Genomic DNA, 18,724 nt, shown 5'->3' on the forward strand with positions numbered 1-18,724 from the left:
CCACTGAACTCCTTGGGTGTTTAAAAAAAACCAGAAAATAACCCAAACCACAAAACCTCAGTAACGCAGCATGTTAATTTTGTTAATGATATATAATATTTCTGTGGGGGAGTCTCTGTGGTTAGAAGTATTTATTTTGTGCATTACTCCAACACCAGGTTTAGCATTTGATTTTTTTTATTCAAGCAGAGCAATAGCAAAATTGCTGTGGTGTTCTGGGTACCAGAGCCTGTGTGTGGTTGTATTCCAGAGGCCATAGAAGCTCTGCCACTGTCCAACAGCCCCGAGGTCCTGGGCCTCCACGCCAACGCCGAGATCGGGTATTACATGCACGCAGTGCGGGACATGTGGGGTCACCTGCTCGAGCTGCAGCCCCAAACCGGTGAGTGCCCTGAGCTGGGCTGGTGAACAGGAAATCTCAGACTGAGTGGCAAGTGCTGAGCCCTGGGGTAGGGACAGCAGCCCCTGTGTGTGAGGAGTGAGGTGGGGGCTGTGTGCGGCCTCGGGGAGCAGAGGGAGCGGGACAGCCGGAGCAAGGCTGCTGCCAGCTCAGCACCTGCAGGGCTGTGGGCAAAGGTCAGGGCTGAACAGGAGGGGAGACTGATGCCAAAAGGTGACTCAGCTCAGAAGATTTAGTATAGATTTTGTGCTACCAGAATTTTTTTGGTTTCAGGTGAAACTGGTGCAGGAATTAGTCGAGATGAATATATTGCAAATGTTGCCAAGGATATAGAAAACAAATTACCTCAAGTATTTGATCTTGACCACATACGTAAAGGTTATGGAGTAAACATCTCCCCTACGACTGTGGTGCTGTTGCAGGAACTGGAACGTTTTAATAAGCTCATTGTTCGGATGGGGAAGTCCTTGGCTGAGCTACAACGTGTAAGTAAAATCCCAGCAACTGGATGGGAGCAGCTGGGCTTTGCCTGCTTTCAGAACTCTCACCATTGTTCCAGGCCTTGGCTGGGGAGGTTGGAATGAGCAGTGAACTGGATGACGTGGCTCAGGCCCTCTTCAATGGGCAGATTCCCGGCATCTGGCGGCGGCTGGCTCCAGACACCCTCAAAACACTTGGAAATTGGATTATTTTCTTTAGAGCTCGATATGAGCAGTACACCGCCTGGGTAAGCAAGTGCCTGCAGACAGGCTTTTGTTTTGTTAACCTGCACCATGTGCTGTGCAGGCTGGGGCAAAGCCAGTGAACACTTCAGATAAGTCCTTGAAGTGGTGCTAGCATTCCATAACTGTGGATGCAAGGCAGCCTCAGCCCAGCTCCTCTGCAAGGGCAGAGTGGGCTGAGCACCAGGTGCTGCCCATCCCTGTCTGTGGTTGCAGGTCAGCGAGGGAGAGCCTGAGGTGATGTGGCTGTCAGGCCTGCACATTCCTGAGTCCTACCTGACGGCTCTCGTTCAAGCCACCTGCAGGAAAAACAGGTGGCCCCTGGATCACTCCACCCTCTACACAGAGGTAACCAAGTACAGGAAAGCAGAAGACATCACAGAGGGGGCTGCTCAGGGTAAGTGTTTTCAGAAATATTAGGCAAAAGCAAAGTAGGTAATTGGTGAGAGAAAGGAAAAGGTTGGTGAAGTATCAGAGAATAGTGGTGGGTTGGGACTTCACAGTCGTAAGAAAATCCTTCAGAGGTCGTGTGGAGCATGAAGAATGGTCTGGGCAATCCCGTCCGTCCGTCCGTCCATCCATCCATCCATCCATCCATCCATCCATCCATCCATCCATCCATCCATCCATCCATCATCCAGGCTGTCCCTACCTTTCCCAGGCTGCTACGTGTGTGGATTGTTCCTGGAAGGAGCAGACTGGGACATAGACCAGGGCTGCCTCATCCCGAGCCAGCCCCGTGTCCCGGTGGTGGAGCTGCCCATCCTCAGGATCATCCCCATTGAAGCTCACAGACTGCGACTCCAGGCAAGTCTCCTTTTCCCTTCATTCTCCTGTTACACCTCCCCAGCTGTCAGGCCCCACCCTCTCTGCCCACCAGCTGCATTTCGTCAATCCCACTCCCATCTGAAGCACCTGCTTTCACACTTATCCTTACACACACCATCCCTACACTTTGTTTCTTCTAAGGGGATTTCTGCATTTGTTGCCCCTTTTCCCTTCTGGGACAGGGATCTTGTGACACAACTCCCCCTACTCTTTCAATTACCTCCCATCCCCAGGAAATGACATACAGGACATTTACATTTTCTGGGTAGTGGCTATTTAAGACCTCTAACCAAAACAGTGAATTTCTGAGGGCAGTCCTGTGTCCTCGAGGCCCTTGCTGTTTGCAGTTCCAACTCGGTGTCTGCTGCCTCCTCTCGCAGAACACGCTCCGGACGCCGGTGTACACGACCTCCATGCGCCGCAACGCCATGGGCTTCGGCCTGGTCTTCGAGGCTGACCTGTACACTACCAAGCACATCTCCCACTGGGTCCTCCAAGGTGTGTGTCTCACCCTGAATGCTGAATGACAGTCACACATAGGCACCATGTTCTTCCCCCTGAATGAAAACCTTCAGAGGCGTGGGGAGAAAACCCTCCACCCAAACAGAGATCTGGCACCATATGTGGGGGTTGTGTTCACTTAGGCACACCTGACTTTAGTTAGAATTAGCTTGGTTGTATTATACTCCCAATAAATGTGTTTGAGAATAGGGTTTGTTTTGTAGATGGTGTTTCCTTTTGGAACGGCTCCAAGGCAGTCTGTGGCTGCAAAGAAAAATTAATTTGGTCTCACACACACAAAGACTACAGTTTGCCTGGGTGGTTGTAAGAAATGTCTTTAATTGCCCAAAGCATCACTTCTGCACTGCCTGGAAGCAATGCCTCCCACCAGCCTCCAACAAGTGGCAGGGTAGGTCACTCATACAACACATGACCATAAGAATATGGTGCCAACAACCAAAGTCACCAAACCAGCCGCTGGTTCACACAATGCACGCAAAAACAGTACACCTCAGAGTAACAACCTTGCCTTAACCAACCCCTTTCTGACCCCTCCCCACCACTTGTGAAACACATTCCTACCACAGAGCCAGCAAGGCGCGAGGCTGAGGCGGGTCTGGGACTTGGGGACAGCGAGTGACAGAGGGCAGAGCCTTGCCCGGGGTGAGCCCTGCTGGAAGGGTCATGCTGCGGGAATCGAGCGGGACCGCAGGCGGGAGAACAGCTCTGCCAGGGCCTGGGCTCTGCAGGGAGACACACACCAACACAGCTGCAGAAAAAGCTTACAAGGGGCAAACTACAGCTGCCAAGGGGAGGGGACGGGGCAGGCAGGGATCCTTCGTCAGCTGTCACAGAGAATACACGTTCCAAATTTTTAAAGGCACATCATAAGCTTAGCAGCATTTGGGAGCCAGTGTTTCTTGCTGGTCCTACTTAGAGGCTGCAGACAAGAGTGAAGCAGAGGTGAACAGAATGTAAGAAAAATGGACAAACTAGTGCTCCTATCCCAAAACTACATACCCTCCCAGCTCCTAGTATGCCTTTCTTTCCTAGAAAAAAATCAAAAAAAAAAGGAATCAAGTAGTCTAACAGCTGTTGGGTCTACCTGCTACTTACTAGAAAGGAGTAGGGGAATCTGGTCAAGTGCAAGGCAAGTCCATCCCAATCCACAAGGACAGAAATCAAGGATGCCAGGTTCTCCTGTATGGATCAGTTACATCACTTACAACTAAATACTCACATTTTAGAAGGGCAGCTCAGGTTTCTAGGCTGGCAGCAGCCGGCACTGGTCTGATGATGCCCAGACCAGACTAAGGTTTTTAGGAAACAAAAATAATCCCTTTACAAAAAAAGTGCAGGTTAGCGCATAAAGAACCATTTCCATATTGGATAGCCAGTTACATTTCCTCCCTGAAAAGGAGCTCGGAGCCAGTATGGAAGGTGCTACAAGTGCAGTGTACTGACTAGCATAAAATGTGTTGTGAAGCTATTTGATTAAAAAAACCCAAAACGATCCCCACAAACAACCCAGTGTTCATACTCTTCCTATGAGAGTTATTAACCCTCATAAAATGATGCTTTCCCCACCCATATTTTACTTAAAGCCACAAACCAAAGTATTTAGGATTAATCAAGTAGTGCTTGCTGGGGCTCTGGGGACAGGACATCCTTAGGTCACTAAAGTGAACGTACACGTGCCCAACTTTCAGTGCTGCTGCAAGAGCGGCTGTGGCAGAGGTCAGTGATGGCTCTGGAGTGCTCACACACACAGTGGAGACAAGAGAACCCCTGCCAGGTCAAACATCACCAGCCAACACGCGTGGCTGCAGTGTGAGGGAGGGGTGTTCTCTCTAAGAGCGCTCGCTAACAGCCCGTGCCTTGGTCCACACGTGCAGTTACACTACATGGAGCAACACTTGGAAGCAAGCGGTCAGGTCCCCCTGATTTGGCCACAGCATGGAGTGGTTGTATACCATATGCCATATGAACACAGTCCTAGGAGGTTTCGTTAGAGCAGAATGTATTAATGGTGTACCCGGGAGGAGTTTGGCATGCATGGGGCATCAAAAGAAACTTCAGCGCAGGTGCTATTTACCCTACAGGCTCACAGTGCATGACCAGCACAGAACAGCGCTGCTGTGGTGTTCTCAGACAGTTCTGTCTGTGCCCGGGTGCTTTCTGACCGCTTTGTTTCCATGGACCTGATCCACTGCCAGGGTCTCCACCTCCTGCGGCTGGGCGGGCGCGGCGTGGTGGATGCGATGAGCCACCCCGATGTGCGCCTTGTGCGGCTTCTCGCGGGCGGGGCTGTGCGACTCGCCGGGCGCGCGATCCGAAGGGATCGGCGGAATGACCAGCGGCCTCTCCTTGATCAGGTGCACCTCTGCCGTTTCCCTGGCCAGCAGGAAGGGCGTGGGATCGGGCATGGCATCCACGGGCTCTCGCAGCACCAGCTTCCGGCTCTCCGACCCTATTCTGTAGGCCTCCTCGAACTCGGGGTTCAGCGGCGTGGACAGGCTCTTCTTCATCCTGCGCCGCGGCGTCTCCGGCAGTTTGTCCTTGGGGGGGGACGGTTTGTAGCCGGACAGCACGGGGCTGCCAGAGGGCGTCCCGTCCGAAGTCCCGCTGGCACTCATCAGCTTCTTCTTGGCCGCGTGCAGCTGAGAGGTCAGATAGGCAATCGTGCTCGCTCTCTGCTCCAGTTCACTGGACAACATGTTGAGCTTATGGCTTTTCATTTTTAACTCTTCCAAATACTTCTTTTCCCTTTCTTTAATAGTGTTTTCCAGCACCATGATCATTGCATTCTTTTGTTCAAGTTCTTTCAACAATTCACTGTTTTCAGCTTCTTTGATTTTCAGCTGAGCTTCAAGATCTTTGCACTTACTTTTGAGTTCATCACTTCTTGAACCACCACTTTCTAGAGGAACAGGAGAAGCAGAAGTGTTTTAAATTAACAACAGCCATTATGTAAAACAGTACACTAGGGCTTCCTCTTGTCATCCCTGAGAGGAATCCAAAAGGCTAATTTCATCCCTGATCCAGGGGGTTAACCTCAGGGAATTATCTTATTCCTGCTCTTTACCTGTTGTTAACATAATACATATAAAATAACTAGGATCTAGTGTGCACAAACACACACACATATATACATATATATATAAATAAAAGCTTTGTGGTTAATTACAGCACCAGCTCAGCTAAGTTGTAAAAATAGTCTCACTCTTCTGGCCCTAAAATTTGTGTCCTGTGTACCCATATAGCAAGCAGGAATTGACTGTATAGTGGAGTCAGCAGTCCCAGGTGCTTTTCCTGGCTCTTTCACAGATTTCCTGTGTAACCTTGGGAAAGAACTTTTGATATTTACTTCATAAATAAGTAAGTCTGGAGAGTAGAAAAGAAAATACAAGCATTGAAAAAAAAAATAGTAAACTGAACATGAACATTAAAAAAAAAAAAAAGGAATCCTTACCTGACAAGTCTGAACTCTTTACAGTCAGTTCATAGGTTAAATCTGAGGAAAAAAAGTTTTTATTTTAGTTAGAACATCATCATGGAGCTCATACATCACAGCTTTCAATAAATACAGAACTAACTCTTTCTACTACCCAAAGGAAGAATAGGAGATTCACTGCAAATTAGCAAATAGGTAAAACAACTGAACAATCAGCTTTTTTAAAGAACAAATGAAAAAACTTGGCTTTGATCAGCCAGTTTGCCACGAGACACAAACTGCAGACCCTAAATCCACCCTGCTGGTGGGCTTTGCTGCTGAGTCCCCGTGCTGAATGGGAAGCAGCCCCTCCAAGGAACGGGTACCTGTGCAGCGCTGCTGCAGGCGGCGCAGCTCCGCGTGCAGCCCCTTCAGGGTGTTGGCGTGCTCCCGCTGCAGGAACAGCAGGTTCTTCTGGGCACTCTGCAGCTGGTTCTCCAGGGTTGAGGTGGCCATCCTGACCCTGCCAGGGAACAGACATGGAATTGTGATGGTGAGTTACCTTGCACATATAGGGATCCTCCCTCCGCAGCCAGCATCAGTTTTTCTGCCACAAATGGTTTTTATGCTTTAGGACTATTTTGATTACAAAGTGCTCCAAGTTCATAAAAAACTTAATTATACTGTAGGCTGGAGCAGGGAACTTATTTGTTTGGAGTTAACACATTTAAAGGATTAACTTCAGACAGTCTAAGTCATTAATCCCGTTACAAGTTAAAAGCAGAGTTCTGAGGAATGGGCTACTGTGCCCATCTTGTTTCCACTTACCCCCAGGGACAGAGGGATTGGTAAAATCCTTGGCAAGAACAAGGAAGAAAGCAGCTCTAAGGAGAAAGGCAAAGCAGGGGTCTGAGCAAAGCCAGGCTGGTGGCACTGCCATGGATGTCCAAACTGAAATGTGGGCACTGGGACCAGCACAAGGGAAGCTCTGGCTGCTCTTGGCTTTCCTCAGCACCAGGCCCAATGACACAGAGCAAGACAAGGATAATGCTTTGCTCAAAGAGAAAACAAACAGATTTTTCTTGCTCAGTTACGAGTATGTGGAAACCTGTTACACCACTGGGTTTCCCCTCCAGCACAGCCTTATAAAAGTAAGCCTTGGCTACAGCACTGCTCACGCCCAAAGATAGGCACAGTTAGCAGAATGATGTTGACAGACATCCTTGAAGACCCCTGTGCTGCCAGCAGGAAAGGCTAAATTCTGTTGTATGTGTAGAAACCATTACAGTAATTAAGTTGCAAGGGTAAGTGAAGAGTCAGAACTCCTGTTGCCTGGACAAACACCTGCAGTGGCATTGCAACCATGCCTGGAATTATGGGACCACACATGGTGCCCAAGGGTTTGCCTTGCCATGGCAAGAGCTTTCCATTGGGACTCTTTGATATGAAGTCTTATGGCAAGAATTTTTTTCTACCAGTTTAAAACTGGTAGAGCATATGCTCAGAGCAAGTGACACACTTTTGTTATTCCTAAACATATCACAGGCCCGCGTTTAATTTTATACTTTTATTCCCCAAGGAACACCAGACTTGGTACTCCTGCATCTTGGTGACACATTAAAGCACCTGGGGATGTGGTGTAGAAATTACACACAGAGCTCTCCTGATTTCATCAGTGACCTGAACTGACTTAGTCTTCCACTGACTTATCCTTACAGAAACAAGTATTTGATTGTTAATAAAATGAATGTGTGAAAGATGTTAAGAAATCCACTTCTGTGCAGGAGCCAAACAGCCTGGTTACCTTGTAACAGAGATCAAGGATTAAGTTCAGTGCCCAGGAATGTGGGTAGCGGTGACAACTGTGCTTAGTCCCGTAAATGGGTAATTTTACAATTACCATCGTTAGCAAACAAGCAAAAATAATGGACCAAACATATTCTAAAAATAGATTTCTAGGGTGGTTAAACAAATTTTGCAACACCCCATCATTGCCACACTAGTGGTCCCTCACAGTCACAGAGTTGGAGGCCTGTTGGAAGGGGCACTACACAGTCACAGCAATTACTGTGGGGCACTGTTAATTCTGAGGAGTGAGGATATTTAAGCTGTGATACATTTTCAGAGTGACATCCTTTGGCTTGCAAAGCTGACATCAGACAGACAGGAGCTTTACTGAATCATCCCATTCCTTCAGTGTTCACTCTGCTCTGATCGACCGAGCATGACAGCAGGACAAAGCCACAGCTGGAGCTCTGACTGTGCAGGACACTGAGGCTCAGAAGGGATTCTTAATCGAGGAATGTATTTTCCAAAAGAAACCCTAAGCTGTCATAGAAGTAGGTGAAAGAAAAGCCTCCACACAATAGCCCAGAGCTTCTGTTCTTACAGTGGGTATTAATAGTGGCTTTACACCTGTAACCATACCCTGAACAGGAAAATACTTGCCTGAATAGGAAAATATTTCATCACCAGCAACAGACAGTAACTGTTCATAGCTCAATCCTTGCAAGTACACATGTTAATTAAAAACCAGTTTCCTAAATGCTCAAAAGAAAAAAAAAAACAAAAAAACTCAGAACAAGGCTCTCCCTATTAATCTCCTCAATTGCTTTTTCACTTTGATCTTCTGCATCTGAAAGATCACACCAGGATTACCTGCTCTGAATAAAACAAAAAAACAAATATAATCAGAGGCAAGCAAGGGTTATAAGCTTAGGAAGAAAATAAGAACTACCAGCACCAGAGCAGCAGCATCTTCCCTGCAGCAGCAGTGAGTTAATCAGTGAAATCAATCAGATCAACCCACAATGAGTTTTAGCTGCAGCCCCTCTGCACTAAGGAGTGTCCTACAACCCTCTGCAGCCTGTCTGTGCTTCTCCCCTCACAGCAGCCTGGTCTGCTGTCCCCTCTCCTTCCCTTCAAGGGAAAGCGAAGCCAGGGAGGTGAAGCCACAGCCTCCATGGATGTGTGGGCAGCAGATCCAGTTCCAAACCCACTCACCCACCCACTCAAGACTTTTTACAGGGCACACTCAGCACTGAGGTCTGGCCCCTGTGCTCTGGGAAACAGCCAAAACCATCCACTGTCAAACCAGGGAAAGTGGCTTGCACAGTCAGGCACTATACAGAGACATGGATTTGCTATGTCCCACTGTCCTGGGATTGCACTAAGCTGATTTCATCTCAGGCTCTCTGAAACAAGAAGGTCAAAAACCACAAGAGAAACAGCAAACGCAGAAGTCAACGGTGCCCTTTACAGCCCAGAAGAGCAATTTCCACCTCCCACCATGGAAATTGGTGGGACAAGCTCCCAAATCTACCAGGCTCTGGCTGGATGCTGGCAGATAGATGACACCAGTGCTGGGAAGAAAGCTGTGACTGCATACACAGCACAAAGTTATGTCACTATGGTTTCTCCCCCTTCCCCTTTGTCTCCAAACAACAAAATTTGCTATGTTTTTACACAGACAGAACTGTGCAATGCAGAGCTTGGCAAAGTCCCCTGGGAACGTGCACAGCATTTGGGAAGGATGACAGAACACAAAGGGACACTGCAGTCTGCAGGGATGATGGCGAGGGTGACACACCTCCTCTCTGGCAGCAGGACTGGCCCTGAACACCAAGTGTCCCACCTTCAGTGACAGAGGCGTTGTGTGGATTGTGCAACGCGTTCCACCTTTCAAACATCCACAATTTTTCATTTCCCAGGACCACCACAACACCAAATGTTTCTATATATAGTTCAGATATTGAGCCTCAACTCCTCCAAATGATGGAGTCACAATTTCTCTTGAATATAGCCAAGGAGGAGCAAATGGAATGAGTCAAATAGAATTCCCTTGGGAATGTTAAGTACAACACTTTAATCATGACTGCATCTTCCAGTAAAGCAGAGAAGGTAACTTCAATTATCATTCCTGTAAGCTCACCTTAAAAAGGAACTGTTCTGTCTCCTTACAAGTGCATGTTCTCTTCAAAAGGGAACACACACACAAAATCTTATATGGAAAAGGAAAAAATATCAAAAAAGAGCTTTTAAAATGCAACTTAATCACATACTCACCATAAACAGTCACTAACATTTTAACAGCCACACCTTGCCTTGCAGAGGATGTGCAGACTCCAGGCCTTTTTGGATCTTAAGCATTTGGAGGGAGTTCAAAATGTTTCAAAGCAATGAGCATCTGGCTGCGTATCAGAAGCCTTTGCACAAAATCAGAGCATCTCTACGCCCTGCTGCAAGATAGGAGGAGGGAGATGCTAATCTCTGACCTTAGACACAAGTCCAAATGATGGAACAAAGCCCAAACAGCAATGATTTAACATTTTCATTCCTTTTTGGTACCCACTCAATAGAACACAATAACATCCTTTTATGTGGATGGGGTGACCATCACTTGAGAAGCTGCTTTAGCTCCCTGCCAACTCACAGCCTTGAAATATGTATGGGCAGACATTTTCCTCTTGACTGCTCACTGGCCAGTGCTCCATCAAAATGTAACAAAAGCTGCCAAAATATCATTTGTTTGCTATACAAAATACTATTTCAAGAACTAAGGACGGACAGTGGATACCTCTTGTAAGAACCTCCAAAGTTTTAGCCAGACCCCATTTTAAAGGTTGTCACTGAACTGACCAGACTTATCTAAACACAGCTGCAACGCTGGAATTACCAACAGCCACTTTGTTGCTCTTTGCTTAGATCAGCTCTCCATCTCTGAGACATGATGCCATCTCCAAAGTGTTTGCTCAGCTCCCTTCAAAGGACGTATCAAAGGAGACCCTGCAGCCTCCACAGCCAGTTCAAGGGCTTTGCTCTCCTGCTTAGACATTTGTTTTAAGACCCCCACAGAGTGATTCCATCACACCACTACACCTCTCCTGAGGTAGATCCACCAGTAACACAACTCAGTGACAAACTGTTCCAGTTCCAAATTTCTGCTCGCCCCTCATTCATCCGTGCATCAGACTGAGTCAGTTCAACTACTCCAGTGCTGCTGAAGTCAAGCTTTTCAGACACCACACTCAGCCTACACATCCACCTCGGGGATCCCTCCCCTTCTCCAGGCTCCCTTATCAGTGAGGAGTGCCTCTTGCAGCACCACCTCTATCCTCAGCCTGCATTACAATAGAACAATGCTTACACATCATTAGTGACCCACTAATTTGTTCTCATCTTCTTTTCGTTTGTGTGTTTTGAGCCAAGCAAAATTAGTAGTTCTTTCCCGGAGACAATGGAGGGGAAGAAGGAATCGTGCCACTGTCCACCCAGAGGAAGGACATGATTTTGCTTTCTCAGCTCTCTTTCCATTTCTACTGCTTTTGATGCTATTTTACCCAGTGGTTTCTCTGCTTGATTTCCCCATCATTTTGTGATCAGAGGCTGTGTAAACTCTCTACAGTTAACCTCTGCATGTTCTGCAAGCACACATTTCAGCATTTTAGTACCAAGATGATTTTTTGTTACTCCTACAGCAGCTGGTAGAATAATTGAGTGGACACCACCCTGGCAGCAATGATTTAATTCTGGATGCTCCAAAGGAACCAGCTGGTACTTTTACACAGACTGCCTGCCCAAGTGCCTCACTGTCTACCTGGAATCAGGAGCACTGACAGGAATAGTTCACACGGTGTTTCCTCTGTCCTTGAGACCACCCAACCCCAGAGCTGTCACAAGGGAAGAGACTAAAAGGAATCAGATGTTAAAGTCACTACTGTGACAGAGACTATTACAGAACCAAACCAAACGGTCCTGCAGTGGCTTTTCACACAGACACAGTTATTATGACCAATACCAGGGTGTGCAAAGCTATGGCTGACCAGCTGTCAGGAACAAATAGCTTACTCTGGCAGGAAGCTTAGAAAATTACCGAATTTGAGCCTAATTCACTTTACAGAGACAAAGAAAGCATTACCTAAATGACACTGACTACTTCAAAAGAACCCCTCTAACAATGATGAAGTGACAACAAAAGCCCTCACAAGCAAGATCTCATGTAGAAGAACAGGCTCTCTAGCACACACTCCTAAAGCATGGCTCTTCTATCTTATTCAGCCTTTCATTCTGAGGATAAAACAAGTAGTTATTTCAATATAACCTCCAGCAAAGCCACAGAATGCAAACTGCACCCCAATCACAACCAGGCAGTCACAATATTGCCAAGACATGTTAGTCTTTCTAGTAAACCAACTTCGTTTGTCACAAGAATGACAAGAAAATTAATATTCAATTCTCCCAGACTAACACAATATTAATGTTACACATAAACCTGAGACTCATTCTATTTTTTTCCAAAGTCATTAAGAAAGTTCTCCAGCTTCAGTTAAAGCTGAATCAGAACTTAGATTAGTAAGGTAAGCTGTGGGTGGTTTTGCTACAAGGATCTGTTAAGTATAACTCCAAAGTCATGCTTAGAAATAACATTATACTATGGAATAGCCATGGGCTTTTTTCACAGATCACATACTCACTTATGAACACTGCATGCCCTCTCTTAATTTATTGCCCTCTATGATAAAGAATGTGTGAATTGCACCAGAAATTGAAGAAAATGTATTTATGCAATATAAAAATTTGCCCTTTCTGTAGCCTGCTGAAACACAAACCAAAACAATTACTATGCTGCTTTCACATAACCAACTTGGCTGGGCCTTTTCCTGCTCCCAAACACGACAAAAATCCATCACCACACAGACACGGGACCATTTCACCACCCAGCCCAGCCATGACTTTGTCTCCCCATCCCACTCACATACACTGAGCAAGAATTTAGTGCTGCATTCCTGAAATGCTCCAGAATCACCTTCCTGGTCATTCAGTGAACCAGGTCAGGGAACTGGTGCAGCTGAAAACAAACCCATTTTCCCACTGGCTGTTTTCAGGTGGTGGGTTCACTGTGCAGCACTGTAGATGCCTGGGGAAGGTGAAAAAAATAAAAATAAAAAATAGAATCTGTAAGCAGGTCAGGGGAGTGGTACAGGCAGAACTGCTTCGTGCAGCAGCGCCAGCTCCAGGCACTCGCCTGAGCTTGAGCTCCTACTGCATGAACTGCAGAAATCACAATTTTCAGAGGTTACCAGGAATATTTTTGAAACATGGCAGAAGGCACTGAAGCCTTACAGGAAGCTAAATCTGTCCTGAGAGATCATTTACAGAGTGCAGCTATTCTAAAGCAACGCTACAGAACTGCACAACTATTTCTAGGCAAGTGTAACAGGCTGGGGAGATGCTTCTCTCTAATGCATTCTGTGCTGCTGTTTCATAAGGCATCGATTTTTATTATTTTAGAACAGCAACTACCATCAAACGCACAAAAATTAGTCCCCACTTTGCTAAAGGTTTTGAGAGCTGCTGATGAAGGAAATCTGGTAGTGGTGATGACCTACGTCCAAGTCCTTCCTTAAGCAACATTTTTTTGGTGTTAAATAGGATCCCAAAGAGGGCTTTATACCCTCCCTTACATAACCCAGGTAGCTCAAATAAAGCTACACAGCTTAGACCAAGCTCTCCTGAGGCTGGAAAGGAAACAAGCAGGCACACGTGTATTACAGAGGGAACCTGCTGGTTCTGACATCATTCCCACGGCTTTTCCTCACAGATGGACTCTCCCCGAGCTTGACACCTCTGCTCCACAGAAAGGCGATCTGCCGTGCCTTTTGTGCCCTCCCTCCGGGCATGGACTCGGGTTACAGGGAGCTACTGTTCCCGGCGTATTTACAGCCTTTCTGGAGACACCTTCCATTCTGTTCACAGAGAAGCCATGGCATTTAACAGTTTTCAGTCAGTCCAGCGCTGTTTTTAAATAACACTGATTTTAAACCCCATGTCTCTCAATCAAATAATTAAAACCAACAAGCAGCAATGTAATTTAATATTTTAAATACAAACCAGAGGTTTCCTTGGAGTAACATGAGAACAAACATGCTCTCCAATAGCAGGAAAAAAAATCACAATCCAAATAAAAGCCTTTTTTCAATGATTATTTAAAAGCACTCGAACAAACAGCTTGCAGAACTTCCAACACATTCTGAAAACGTCAGTTTCAGCAATATTTTGTTATGCCTCTAACGTCTAGTAGTAAATAAATTTATTGTTTCTATTTATAGTACCATAGTCTTTAACATCACCAAGAGAAACGAGCTGTTAGATAATGGCAAAATTAAACAAAATTATTCACTGCTCACATGGAGATAGACCAACACCCTGCTGGACATCCTGGTTTAGAGGAAGATATATTTTACATCACTTAAAAATGAGCACAGGGACACTACAGCCAGACAGGTGAAGGCAATGGAGCAGAGTGAGGGGCAGCAGGTGCTTACCACGGGGTAAACATTCCCACTCAGCTCCCCTCAATGAACTGTTTGCCATCTCCATGTGCTGCTCAGATGAATATTGGATTTGTGCACAGCAAGGGGGCCGGGGTTTGTCTCGGCAGAGCCCTGCTGATAAGGGCTGTGCCTGAACAAAGGCACCCTCCCACCCCAACCCCAGGCTGGGGGTGCTGGCCCGGGTTACACAATTGGCTCCTTGAGCAGAGGCTGTCAGAGCAGCAGAGCTGTGCCTGTGCTGTGCCACTGTCACAGCCACTCGTGTCCCCCTGTGCTGGGCACCTTCTGCAACACCAACATCTGTAAATGTTCCTTTTGCTGGCTGTGCTTTCCAAACCAGCAATAAGGAAAAGCAGATTCACACACTCAACTTTGCCCGTCCTCAACTTGACTGCTGCATTTTCAATAAAGTGCTACTCAACAAAACCCATCACTTTTAGTTACTAACAGACACATATACATAAATATGCATAGAAAGTATCACTTGTCAGCAAAAAAATTATTCAGCATTTTAAATCTTCAGAATGATGAAGATGTTTGTTCTCTCTATAAAATAAACTACAACTCGCTACCTTTTTTAAACTTTACTATGCAAAATGAAATTAAACATGAATTTGAATAAAATGATTAATAGTAATCTTTTTACTCAATACAAAAATAATCCTTCATAGTTTTGCTACTTTAAACCCCTATTTTTTAAGTCACAGAACAGAAATGAGATGCCTAAAAATTACAACTGTCCTCCCTCTATTATGCTGTTTACAATGTTGAATAAATATTTTATTTTACTTTACATTATGATCCACATTCTGCTGTAACAGCACAGAACAGTTTGTGCTCTGCCTCCTGCACTAAAAGGACTGAATAATGTGGCAGGTCTGGATGAACAAATATATTGCCCTGAACACTTACAGCCTCTTGAAGTAGGGCACGCTAAGGAGCAGTGGGATTTGTGTAACACAACACATTTAAAAAATAATTTTAAAGCTGCTCTACAGTTTGCAAGAACTACTGGACTGGAAACTACTTAAGAGTATCTGGATTGGTCATGACACTTTTGTTTTTTTAAGCAGATGAGAGAGGAAACTTTACAGATATATTAAATAGAAGTACAAGAGGATGAAAACAAGTGCTTAGCATTAGTTTAGCCAATATTCTTTCTTTCCACTTAAGCAGCTGACACTTTCCTCTATTATGACCTTCCTGTCTTTCTTGTTTTACTGAAAATGACTGGTAGAGCCTCAGTACAACCAAGAGCTTGAAAAATCAACAATATTACAAGTCAGCCATTATCTGTGTATAAAGCACTTGCTTTAAATTGTCAAACCAAAAAGCAATGTGCAGTTTAAAAGCATAAATGTCAGTCTCCCAGAGGCTCAGTCATAATAATGCACTACAGAATTGCATTTGCTAATGAGCAAATTATATGGGAAAAGTCACTGTATTTACAGTCACATCCATTTGTCTTTTATTTTTTAATTAAGGAGTATAATTGATATTGCAAAAGCTCAATACAGCTTTTTAAGTGTAAGCATCTAAGTAAAGCCAACAAGTACCCTGGATGCTTCCTATGCACCTGCAATGCAGATCAAAATAGACAATTCCACCCCCAGGGCTACCTCAGCTTCTGTGTTCACATTTACCTTCAGTGTCTCAGCTTTGGTCAATTTAATACGGTGGGCTCAGGTGCATTCTGCTGCCGCCCAGGCTGGGAAGGGCCCCTCCTTCCTTCCTGCTGTCCCACCCCATGTCCTGCGTAGGGAAACTGCGTCTGGAAGCATCTCCATGTCTGAAGACGCCCTGCACTTCTCTGCCGCCAGATCCACAGATGACAGGCGTTCTCCTCCAAAGGAAAAACCTCCTCCTCTCAAACGAAGATTATTCCCTACCCACTCCAAAATACACACAATCCACCCGTCCAGCCCTTCGCAGGCCCTGTGTTAATTGACAACGACACTGTTGTCACATTGCAAAGTGGAAAGGTGCCGAAGCAAAAGGCGCCTGCGAAGGATGCGGGAGGATGCGGGGTAAACCGTGCCCCGGTGGGTGCGGGCGGTGCAGCGGGAGGCGACGGGCGGCCGCTCGCCTGCTCTGGGGCGCATCCCGAACAGAAATACCGACACGTCCTTTCCCCGGAACGGGCACGAACGGAAAGACAAGGGGCGTACAGCGCGATGTAGGGCAGTCCCTTCACCGCTGTGCTGCTCCGGGGACAGAACAGGGCGCGGGATGCTCTCGGGAACCGCTCTGGTCCGGCGCCAGCGCCCGGCCCGGAGCCGCCCGGCCCCGAAACGGCCGCCCGCAACCGGGGGGCTCCGGCCGGCCTCGGGGCTGTGACCGGCCTCGGGGCTGTGACCGGCCTCGGGGGGCTGTGACCGGCCTCGGGGCTGTGACCGGCCTCGGGGGGCTCCGATCAGCCCTCGGGGGCTGTGACCGGCCTCGGGGGGCTCCGGCCGGCTCTCGGGTCTCCGGCCGGCCCTCACGGCGCCGATCGCGCCCCCCGCCCGGCGATCTCCGCCCAGCCAAGCGCGGCTCCTCCGCCCGCCGCAGCTCCGGCCCGCGGGGCGCCCCCCAGCCCCGCCGGCCCCCACGGGAGGGTCCCCGGGCAGGGCGGTGGATTCGCGTGCGGCGGAAAAACGCCCCGGCAGCGCCGCCGCCGCCCCGTTCCCCGCCCGGCGCGGGGGTCGCGGTGCCGCCGCCGCCCCCGCCGCGCCCGGCCCCTCACCTGTGCCCGGCCCCTCACCTGTGCCCGGCCCCTCACCTGTGCCCGGCCCCTCACCTGTGCCCGGCCGCGGCCGCTCCGCCGCCCGGCCCGCCCGAAGCAGCGCGGGCGCCCCGCGGGGCCGGCACTGACCGGCGGCGGCTCCGGCACCGGGGGCGGCGGCGCAGGCGCAGCGGCGGCTGCGGCACCGGGCCCGTCGCTGTGGCAACGGCGGCGCGGCCCCGCCCCGCGCACCGGAGCGCGCCCGGGAGAGGCAGGAGGAGGAGGAGGAGGAGGAAGCCAGCTGTGGGGGAATGGGGGATGCGCATCCCCGGGAGACGCTGTCCTGGTTTGAGCCCCACGCAACTCCGCCCTCTCCCCGCCGTGGAATGGGGAGGGGAATGAAAAGTAAGGCTTGTAGGTTGAGGTAAGAACAGTACAGGAATTGAAAATAAAGTGACATAGAATAATAGGGATAATAATGATAATAAAAAGGGAAAGGTAAAACACCCCAGACAAACGTTGCACAATGCAATCGCTCGTCTCCAGCTGACTGGTGTCAGACTGCCCCTCCCCAAATCCAGACCAGCCCCCGGTGTGACTCCCCCAGTTATGCCACTGGGCATTATGTTCTATGCTGTGGAATATCCCTTTGGCCAGCTCAGGTCCTGTGCCAGCTTTGTTCCCTCCCAGTTTCTTTTGCAAACCTCCTCACTGGCAAAGCATGATACACAAAAAAGAAAAAAAAACCAACCACAGTTCTTGACTTAGGGAAAACAGAGCTTAACAAATACCAAAAGAGTGTGTTATCAACACCGTTCTCGTTCCAAATCCAGAACGCAGCACTGTGAATAACTGAGCTCCCTCCCAGCTGAAGTGAGGACAGAAGTGCACCAGGTGTGTCCGTGTGTTGGGAGAAGTGTGTGTGCACGTGTGTGTTGGTGTGAAGGATGAGGGGGGTGGAAACACATCTGTGAGCAGAATTTGTGGTGTGTGATCTAAAGGATGATGGCAACACGTGTGTGGATGTGTGGGAAACAGCCTACCTGGAGTTTGGGGGGTGTTTGTGCTATTGGCACACGTGTGTGTTTTTCTCCCAAGCCCACTGAAACAAACTCAGCTGCAGCAGAGCCCCTGGAGAGCTGTGGGGTTGGAATTCCTGCAGCCTGTCCTGCTCTACACTATCATTTCTGCATTAATATATGAATAAATGTGACCTTCAGCTGCCCACCAGTAGGGTAGGCTCTGGCTGTGCAGCCCTACATGGTTGGACATTCTCTGCATTTTCTCTATAAATCAGTGTTGAAGATTTGGCACATGGCACAGCCACTGCCCTGTGATTCTGTCTCTGGCAAATGCACACAAGCATTTATGGATGCAGTGTCTTTTCTATGTCTGTGATAGAAATAAAATACTTCATTATAAGGGGCTTCAAAATTAAGAGACAGAAACTTGGCTTTTGGAAGCGACCAATAGAAAAGGCCAATGAAGTTTTGAAAAGTGAGAGATAATTTTCTTAGTCAAAAGATGCACTATACACAGCACAGGGAAGTATTTCACACCTTCACCAAAATCAAATTCAGCAGCAAGCTGCTGACTCTGGCTCTACCTACCTTCAAGGTGATTCTGTTGTGTGTGAGGACACAGAGGATGGATCTTTATGTACTTTGCACCTTGCAGCTCCTAAAGCCAGGGAAAAGGAAGCACAACATAGCCTAGAGGGAAACATTTTAAAGAAAATTCATTAGCCCTTAGTCAAAGCTAAAACCAAGGACGACCAGTTTTAAATGGGTGTTTAGAAGTGAA

General features: G+C 47.7%; 2 protein-coding genes across 6 annotated transcripts in view; one reads left to right on the forward strand and one right to left on the reverse strand.

The window, feature by feature from the left end:
• Positions 1–2,663, forward strand: part of DNAH10 (dynein axonemal heavy chain 10) — a 48,776-nt gene extending 46,113 nt beyond the window's left edge. For both annotated transcript variants that reach the window (XM_085593352.1, XM_031506278.3), the window contains exons 72-77: positions 251–382; positions 674–885; positions 960–1,127; positions 1,339–1,519; positions 1,784–1,929; positions 2,331–2,663. In XM_085593352.1, coding sequence (XP_085449478.1) covers positions 251–382; positions 674–885; positions 960–1,127; positions 1,339–1,519; positions 1,784–1,929; positions 2,331–2,477 — 986 coding nt within the window. In that variant the 3' untranslated portion in view covers positions 2,478–2,663. The remainder of the gene's footprint in view (positions 1–250; positions 383–673; positions 886–959; positions 1,128–1,338; positions 1,520–1,783; positions 1,930–2,330) is intronic.
• A 107-nt stretch (positions 2,664–2,770) lies between these two features.
• On the reverse strand, positions 2,771–18,659 carry CCDC92 (coiled-coil domain containing 92). 4 transcript variants are annotated; one of them, XM_085593380.1, is made up of 4 exons: positions 18,532–18,659; positions 6,271–6,407; positions 5,924–5,965; positions 2,771–5,371 (listed from the first exon to the last, which is right to left on the reverse strand). In XM_085593380.1, the coding sequence occupies exons 2-4, from the start codon at positions 6,398–6,400 to the stop codon at positions 4,599–4,601; spliced, it is 945 nt and encodes a 314-aa protein (XP_085449506.1). In that variant the 5' UTR covers positions 6,401–6,407; positions 18,532–18,659; the 3' UTR covers positions 2,771–4,598. The 4 variants fall into 4 exon arrangements, with proteins under 4 accessions (XP_085449506.1, XP_021388460.1, XP_021388461.1 ...); XM_021532785.3 differs by lacking the exon at positions 18,532–18,659 and adding an exon at positions 16,997–17,141; XM_021532786.3 differs by lacking the exon at positions 18,532–18,659 and adding an exon at positions 16,979–17,100.
• Positions 18,660–18,724: the final 65 nt, after the last annotated feature.

This window comes from Lonchura striata, chromosome 15 (genome assembly GCF_050655825.1).
Source record: "Lonchura striata isolate lonStrDom1 chromosome 15, ASM5065582v1, whole genome shotgun sequence".
NCBI classification, from domain to species: domain Eukaryota; kingdom Metazoa; phylum Chordata; class Aves; order Passeriformes; family Estrildidae; genus Lonchura; species Lonchura striata.

What these genes read in the sequence shown, in the direction of transcription:
- CCDC92 (XM_085593380.1), bottom strand. Translation starts at nt 6,400, where the DNA reads ATGGCCACCTCAACCCTGGAGAACCAGCTGCAGAGTGCCCAGAAGAAC. An exon ending in CCTGCAGCAGCGCTGCACAG is followed by an intron (nt 5,966 to 6,270) that starts GTACCCGTTCCT and finishes TTTTTTCCTCAG; the next exon opens with ATTTAACCTATGAACTGACT. An exon ending in AAAGAGTTCAGACTTGTCAG is followed by an intron (nt 5,372 to 5,923) that starts GTAAGGATTCCT and finishes CTGTTCCTCTAG; the next exon opens with AAAGTGGTGGTTCAAGAAGT.